We start from the raw sequence: 8970 nt of genomic DNA, 5'->3' as shown, positions 1-8970 counted from the left end.
ATGAAATTCAAATTTGTTCATTTTTCTATGCTTGCCTTCAAAAAGGTTAACATCACCTTTTTTTATGGAATAGCTTCTCATGTTCATATTAAATTAACATCTTTAAGGGTAAAAAATCTTCATTCCAAGGAACTGTATAGGCAATTTAATCTCAAGAAACTTTATTATTTTGGTTGAGTTTCTGCCTGGTGAATGGTTCTCCAGCTAATAAAATCTTAAATTTCTGTCTTCTTATCAATGTCATTAAGTTCATGTTGTGTTGGTGATTTTACTATAGGCTTGTGCTTCAATTCTTTTTTAAAGTAGGTTATTGAAACAAAATTTGTGTTGCAAGTTGGTTAATGATAGTAAAGAATAAAACTAATGCTGATCTACCGTCAACTGGGGCTACTCGGGACTGGGGGGGTAACTCGGGACAGTCCTCCAACACGGCGTAAAACTGTTATAGTAGCAGAACTAATTGGAATATTGCAAAACTAAATATATTGGCATAAACGTCAACATTTTTCCTATCTATGTAGTATAAAGGAAGTTGAAAAATACTACATATACTAGCTTTGAAAAATTCCTGAAAAAAATGGTGCAAAATGCTATTTTGAAAAGTTACTTCTGCTAAGGTCTGCAGCAAAAAAAAAAAATTGCCGTATTAAAACATTTTACTTGCATTAAAGATGCACCCAGGTGTCGGCTTGAAAATGTAATTGACGGGATTGTCCTATCTCATTCCAAAAAAAATGGCAGCCATTTCGGCACGGTGGGGCTACTCGGGCCACCCCCCCAGGGCTATTCGGGACACCCCCAAAAGCGCATTAACAGTAGAACCTCAGTTAGCTAAGGCTCCAGTTAAGAAAAAAATTGATTAGAAACAAAGAATATTTATTACATTTACCTTGCTCAGCGAAAAAATTTCACTTATTGAAAAATTAGTGCATCATCGGTCATCACAAAATTGTGCAAGGAATGTCACATATAGAATTGAGCACCAGGCATCATAGAATGAAAAGTAATTGACCTAAACTGTGATTTATTTCTCCAAAACATATGATGGTTGTCACTAAAACATTCCTATCTGTTTCAGGTATGTTTTCCACGATCTTTTTTTATAGTAAATTCACTTAATGTAATTAAAATGGTGTGAGATTACAAGCCATCCTGTAAGCTTACAGATGAAGAAAAATGCTATAAGGCTGCTGATATGAAGCTTGCAGTGGATAAACATAATTCTGCCTTATTGCCAGTATTATTCACATCATACTTGCATTTTCATATGTGAGATGTATTAAATGGAGAAAGCTTTATCTAATTCTATTTTCAATTGAATGTTTTTAATCATTGCATGTATTTATGCTCTATTTCTATTTAGATTTTCTCTGTTTTATATTAATTTCTCTTTGGCTGGTTTGAATGTGTTATTTATGATATCTAGTAGAGTACCCACATTTTCCAGGCTTCACTATATCTATTCTCTTTTCTGCTAGATAATTCCATGCTTGTGTCATTTTTTATACTAAAATTACAATACCAGTAGTCTAAAGCACTTTGCCCATTAACAAATATTGTAGTCAATTTGTAAAATAATGTTCTTAATTCATCAAATTAGTGAAACAATCTAACAAGCTGAAGGAGAAAGGCATGCTGCTAATCCCTAACTCCAGTTTTGATGAGCCCAAAATGACTTCATTTTATCCAGGACATTTTCTAGCATTGTAGTCAAGTGCATCATTTCAATGTATACTATAATGCAATTTTAATCAATGTTTGTTCTCATTTATAAAAGAATGTTTCTAGTCAAGTCATTATCGAATTCGAATATGGAAATATGGGTGTTGTGTATCACTAACCTGTGAATAAAAGTTACAACATTTTTTACTTCAATTTGATTAAAGCTATCTATTGGAAAAATATGTCTTTGATGGAGGGTTCTGATTAAAATTCTTGACAAAGGTTGCATCAAGAAGAAAATAACTTTGGAAAAAAATTGAAAAAAAATCAAAATGTGTATTGTTAACCCCCTTTTATGGGCAAGTTACCATTTATGGTCACTTAAAATCTTCTTCCAAAAAAAGCCCAGCTTGTCTCTGGTTTATGTTTGAGGCTAGTAATAATGTCACTAGATTGCTTGAATTGCAGATTCACTAGAAATTTAAAAGCGAAGAAAGCTCCACAAAAATGCAGCATTTCTCTATTCAATTATTCAGCATTCAATAGAGAAATGCTGAATTTTTGTAGAGTTTTCTTCGCTTTTAAATTTCTAATGTTTGAGGCTATGTTATCACACTTCTGACAATTTGCAATCTGCCCATCCATCCATACATGGCCTCACCTTCCGTCATACCCAGAAATTAAAATATGAGCATTTAAATCAAAGTTTTGACTTGGACAGTGTAATAGATGCTTTTTACACATTTTTTAAAAAGTTTGAAGAAGTAATATTAATGTAGATAATTAGAAGAAGCTGGATAAAATTAAGTCAAATTGCAACTTGATAGTTTCCCTTTGATTCTGATAAAATAAAATGGAAAAATTTCAATTTTTTTAGAGTAGTTACTGCTTTTTGTGGAATTTTAATCTGCTATTTTCTCCAATATCATGTGAAATTTAAAATAATTCATACCAATAAATTTATCTTATAATTGCCCATTCTTCATCATAGTGGCTCATGAAATTCAAATTTGTTCATTTATCTATGCATGCCTTCAAAAAGGTTAACATCACATTTTTTACAGAATAGCTTCTCATGTTCATATTAAATTAACATCTTTAAGGGTAAAAAATCTTCCTTCCAAGTAATTGTATAATTTAATCTCAAGAAACTGTAATATTTTGGATGAGTTTCTGCTTGGTGAGAGGTGCTCCAGCTGATAAAATCTTAAATTTCTGACTTATTATAATATCATTTAGTTCATGTTGTTTTGGTGATTTTACTATAAGCTTGTGTTTCAATTCTTTTTTTTTTTAAGTAAGTCATTGAAACAAAATTTGTGTTGCAAGTTGTTAAGGATAGTAAAGAATAAAACTATTGGTGAACTAGGTCTAAAATAGATGCTTTTCAGCAAGTTAAATTTGACATGGCTGCGTACACGTGGTAAATAGACTGCATGCTCTGTATGATAGTACAAAATGTTGTATTTCCAGTGAGAAGAGCTTACATATATTTCTGTGAAATAATGAATTGTGACCTATACCCTGATAGTGTTTGTACATTGTTGTCATTGCCTAATAAAATTATTGCAGTTAATGCTCTGACTTTGTTGATATTTTCTGAGTTTTGATAATCACTAGGTCTCAGTTTAACTTGGATCAGCACAAATATAGTAATTATCATGAAGATTAAGATGAAAGAGTGCCGTGTGGTGATGCACAAGCTCTCTGATGCTGCTGTCAAGAGGGGCTGGCATGCTGAGCTGAACCTCATCCAAACACCTGAGGTGTGCAGAGTCGAGTCTGATGGTAAGCTGAATAGGTAGGAATGCACCAAGTACCTACACAAGCTAGGTACCGTAAAATGGGGTAACTTTAACCACTTTTTTTTCAAAATACCATTTTTTACTAGATAAGTTAAACTTAAATTGAAACATGCAAAATACAGGTCTATACTCTAGCTTTACTCACCATAAATTGCTGGCTCCTTCCTGCCTCTCATAGTTTTGATGTAATTTCAAAAAAAGTGATGGTCTTTGTTACCCCAGCTCTTGGGGTTTCTTTGACCGGGTGGTAAAATCAATTTTATTTTTTGGTAAAATAACTCCAAATAACTCCAGGTCTGTCTCTTATACACATCTAGATGTGTATAAGAGACAGGTATAAGCTAGCTGACACATTTAAATTGTATATTGTAATCAATATATAACAAATAGTCAAATAGTTAAAGACTACTTATAGCCTTATAAGAATTAGCTAAGCTGCTAGCTATGTTATATGTACAATGTATTGCAACACTTGATGCTTCTGTACCAAAAACATACAATTCATTGGAACGTAATACACACTAAGACTGAAGGCAACAGATTCATATTCCAATTTGTCATAGTACATTTATACTAAACCATGAATAACAATATTTCAAAATAAATTGAAGACTGCCACTCAATATATTTAAATATATAAAAATATCAAAAAAATATAAATAATAAAAAATCCATGATTTTTTTATAAAAATCAAGTGATTTAATCATTGCCAACCCTGACAAAGATGCATTTAATTTGTTGATTTCTATTCCTAAATTTGTTGTTGGTTACCTAGTAAGCATCATTAAATGTTGAGAATTAGTATATGGAATGAGTAAATAATTATAAATCAATAAGAATAATTTTTCATCATGTTACAAGTATTGCATTATTTTTTGCAACCACTTTACCCAAACAATTGATAAAATGAAGCTTCATTTTATTAATTTTTTCTTGTTTAAGTTTAGTCAACAATGTTTCTGTCCATAACTGATTCTGCTGGCCCGCCAGCTTATTGATACTGTGTCAAAAACATGATTCATTTAATGGATCATGATTAGCCATGCATTTCAATATGGGTTTATGGTGTTTTCTGCCAGTGAACTAGTGAATTTCTGTCACCGTCATTATGTCTGCCAGTCCTAGCATGGCTCTGCTTCAGTTGTAGGGTTGAACTGGAGTTGAAAATAACAGACTGGTAGACTTGTCCTCTGTATCATATTTCATGGTTTAAAGCAACCTAAATTTAACAACCTGAAAAATTGTTTAAAAATCCCAATTAGCTTCATAATGACTTCCTTCCTACATTATCAGTCTGCAGCAATTCCTTGATTTCCTCTCTTGCATATGTAAGTAATATTCCTGATTGTCGTGGAAGGCTTGTTCATGTAAGCCTCCCAGTCATGGATTTGGAGACCAGGGGCAATACTTTCAAAACTCGCTAAGTGAACGTAAGTACTTACGCACTATTTTCTTGTCTGTGATTGGTGGATTTGGCTTGAAGGGCCGCCAATGATTGGCTGATGAATTTAAGATCTCTTAACTTTTTTTTGAAAGTATAGGCCCAGCAAGCGCCGAGTCCATCGTCCTGCGTGGCTGGCAAGATGGAAGCGCAAGTCGAGACTTCTGATGCACAAGCAGCCCGCCAACTCCTCTCGCTCGCCCCTGCCGTGCCTGATATGGAGGTAGGTAGTTTGTCTTGATAGCAGCAAAGACTTCAATGTTTTCAAATCAATTTTTTTAGTCAATTCCAAAAATTTTTGGGATTTCATGTCTCCAGCATCATTCATAAATTTATTATTGTGCTTGATCATTAAATGCAAAAAAAATGTAAAAATTTTGCATAGAAAATGGAACCACATTAGATTAGAACCACATAGAAAGGAACCACATTAAATGTGAAAATATTCAATTTAGTATCCCTTCTGAAATTGCATGCACATTCCTATTTTTCACCTACGGTGAGGACTCCAAACATTTCCTAGTCTGAACATTAAGTTGTCCAGTTGAAAATGGCTATGGCATTACCACCTGAGTCTATGCCTAAATTCTCCAAAAAAAAACAGTTTATTTGAAACCTTCATTGGGGCTTGAAGAGATAACTTTTATGCCTGTACAATGAATACGTTTTTCTGTCGCATCCCCTGCGCCGATGTTTATTTGAGTACAGTACCTATTATTTTTTAATTGGATTCTCTATTTTTTGCCCAACAGACTAAACTTGCTTGTGCTTAACACATTGGCCACAAATTAAGTCTATTTTATTACTTGCAAGCCAAAACTTTGTATCGAGCTTCTATTGCATCCCATTGTTGTTTTTCACCAAACTCTGGATAAATGCCGAGTTGACCTGTCAGTTGCTCTTTGTTTGTTCTTGGAATATCAGTCTGGTATCTTTTAAGCAAAAATGCTTCCTGCTGTGATGTTTGTTGAACTGTGAAGATACCTATTTTGATGCAAAAGATTCATTTTACATTCTAGCAATCTTTCGAGCAATACTGTAGCTGCAGATTCTGCATTTCTTTGCTGTGGGACTGTTCACGTTTTCCATGTTCTTCTCTCTCACCCGCAAAATCGCTCGTTTCCTGTCCACCATGTATTACAGTTCCAGATAAATTGAATAACCAAATTTTACTCAAGATCTATTTTCTGGTTCTTAGACGACATGAAACTACAAAGCTGGGAAATCTAGACAAATAGAAGTTGTTACCCAGGTGTACACTACCTAATTCTTTAGAATGGAACACAGTGAATAATTCCACATAGATCAATGTTGGTATGGATCGTGTGCTGATGCTGATTCCCTTACAAACTCCTCAGGGCAAGAAAAAAGAGCAGCCTGCATCCGAGATCGATTCTGTATACCATGCTGGCAGCGTCAGCGCTTCTGCAGCATCGTGCTCCCAGGAACACAGCAACAGGCTTACGTATTCCCAGCGTAGATTTACTGATGCCGTAGTTACAACCCAACTGAAACAACCCCTACCTATTGAGCAGTCGACCTCAAATACACACTCATGCTTGGACTGTGAATTTCGTTGCAGTTCTGAACAGCAACTCCAGCGACACATTCGTGCAGAACATTCAAAAGAAGGAAACTTCAGATGCTCTAAATGTGAATATATGTGTTCCAGTAAACGATACCTCAAATGCCATATTCTTAACAGGCATACATCGGAGATGCCTTTAAGTTGCTCAGAATGTGGACATACTTGCGTCACTAAAAGCGATCTGAAGAAACATATACTATACAAGCATTCCACTGTGAAACCTTTCAAGTGCTCGGATTGTAAATATTCTTTCGTCACTAACAGCGACTTGAAAAGGCATGTATTATCCAAGCATACAACTGGGACACCTCTACGCTGCACTGAGTGTGAATATGTTTGTGCCTCTGAAAGAAATCTGAAATGGCATGTCTTGTCCCATCATTCATCAGAGAAGCGTCTCNATCATGTCCCTTTGTCTGATTTCTTTTTTGTTTTGAATATATAATGAACAAATTGGGGGGAAGGGGGGGGGTGGGAAGTGAAAATATCTTTAAAATTGAAAAAGTGATCGGATGATCGCTAGATATGGTCTTTACGAATCGAGACATATGTCTCTCGATGTTGTAGCACGTTAATTGAATGAAGAAATTAGTACCACCCCTTTTATGCCGTTTTCTATGAATTTCACGTTTACTTTCATTTCTTTCAAAATATTTACAAACCACAGAAAGTTTTCGATTTTTTATTTACATATGTGTACCAAGTTTCAAGATGATCCTTCCCTAGATACAAAAGTTTTTTTTCTACATGCTCCCCTTCAGAACAATAAGAAAAATCTATTGCCTATTCACTACCAAAATTATTTGCACTACCTGGCTAATCATTATTTACTAGGTACTCCACTCAGTCAGCTGCAGATTACAATGATTCAATTTTTGAGCTTTTTGCTGACTTGTCAGTTAGGCAGAACGAAGAATAGTTTCTAGGTGTTTGGTGTATCATGAATAGGAAAGTCAACATCTAGAAATTGAGAAAATAGTCAATCTCATTCACTTGCTACTACCCCGGCTTTGCACCAAATGTTAGTGATGCTGACTCAAGTAATACATCACTAGTCTTCTCCATCAAGTTCCACAAGTTTAGCGCAGCCTGAAGATGTGAGCACAAGTATATCTAGTCATTTATGTGAACATTTAAGTAGTTCAAGCAAAACTATTCCTAATGTTGATCCCTGTGAATATGAATGATTTATAATATATAATAGGTAAGTGGGCCGCATAGAAAAAAATATTACCTAATGGTGATGCCACAAAGTTATTAAAAATGTTGAATCCACGGAGCACAAAAAAAAACTAGCTATTAAAGTTTTCAGGAGTGCTCCGTCCATTATTTGTAAGTTTAGGTTTTTAATTTATTTCTGTGCTTTCAATGTATTAATTTGTGACTTCTAATTGTGATTCTAGGTTCTACGAACTGACGATGGAGCTGGACTCCGAAACGTTTTCTATAAAGATATGAATTTTTGTGGACTATTCTTCGCTTTTAAATTCTTAGTTAATTTGCGATTTAAGCAAACAAGTGACATCAATTCTTGAATGAAAGTATTGTGAAGGCTGTGTGCAACATGTCAGCCTCTCTGTTAACAAAGATGGTATTCTTCTTTTCAAAAACACAAATAAATATACATACTATTCTATCCTAGTATCCTCTGAAATTTCCTGATCATGTCATAACTGTGGGCATTTATTGCTTTATTTATTTATTTTGTGGACATTTATTGCGCCATCACAAGGGAATGATATCTTGTGAAGAATTTCTTGAAGCTTTTCAATTGGACATGCAACTCTTAAATTCTCTTGACGGCAGTCTTTGTACTTTTTTGTTTCTCTTGGTCCATTCATTTTGTTCGCGGAGAACTGAAATCAATTGTCCCACACACTGCTTATCACAGCAATGAGCGTTGTGTCAAAATTGGTGTTTACAGAGAAGGGCATTTTGTTAGGTATGAAAACTCTTGCCCTGTCAGGTGTAATGAGAGTTTTCGGTTAGATCCTAGGCATAACAGATCTCCTAGGTTAGATCCTATAGGCATCACAGAGGAAAGATCCCATTACTGCAGGCGATCAATTGTGGTTTCTGGTTTTGTGCTGGATGTTATGCATTTGAGCTACTTTATTATCAGGATGTAATAAATTAATTAATTTCTTCATCCCGTTTACTGGGATGAAGCGTTGCTCCAATAAAAAAAATTCGTAAAAGCACACCTTGGAAGCTTGTCTAATACTAAATTTGACGAGATGTGCATTAATTAAAATGAGAAGCCATGTGCCATCCGACTTCAACCGCGAGTGTGACCTCGACCTAGCCAACTGGAAGGGATCAGATTACCGGCTCTTCCTGGGGCCGTATTATCAAAACTTCGTAAGTACGCAAAATCGACTTACGAGTGGCGTTGCTATGACAACGTAATACTAGCGGTGGTATTATAAAAACATTTGCGCGGGAAAAAATTTAGGCTTTTAGCTAAGACTTG

At 34.8% G+C, this 8970-nt stretch overlaps 1 protein-coding gene across 1 annotated transcript; it reads left to right on the top strand.

The window, feature by feature from the left end:
• Nucleotides 1–3335: 3335 nt before the first annotated feature.
• LOC108676722 (transcriptional repressor CTCF-like) lies at nt 3336–6903 on the top strand (the record flags this gene model as incomplete). Its single annotated transcript, XM_018164852.1, has 3 exons — nt 3336–3428; nt 5010–5132; nt 6268–6903. Coding segments are annotated over exons 1-3 (852 nt in total), but the record flags the coding sequence as incomplete, so codon positions are not given.
• Nucleotides 6904–8970: the final 2067 nt, after the last annotated feature.

This window comes from Hyalella azteca, unplaced genomic scaffold (genome assembly GCF_000764305.2).
Source record: "Hyalella azteca isolate HAZT.00-mixed unplaced genomic scaffold, Hazt_2.0.2 contig16469, whole genome shotgun sequence".
Lineage (NCBI taxonomy): Eukaryota > Metazoa > Arthropoda > Malacostraca > Amphipoda > Hyalellidae > Hyalella > Hyalella azteca.
Note: the sequence above shows the minus strand (reverse complement) of the source record. Positions and strands in the feature narration are given on the sequence as shown.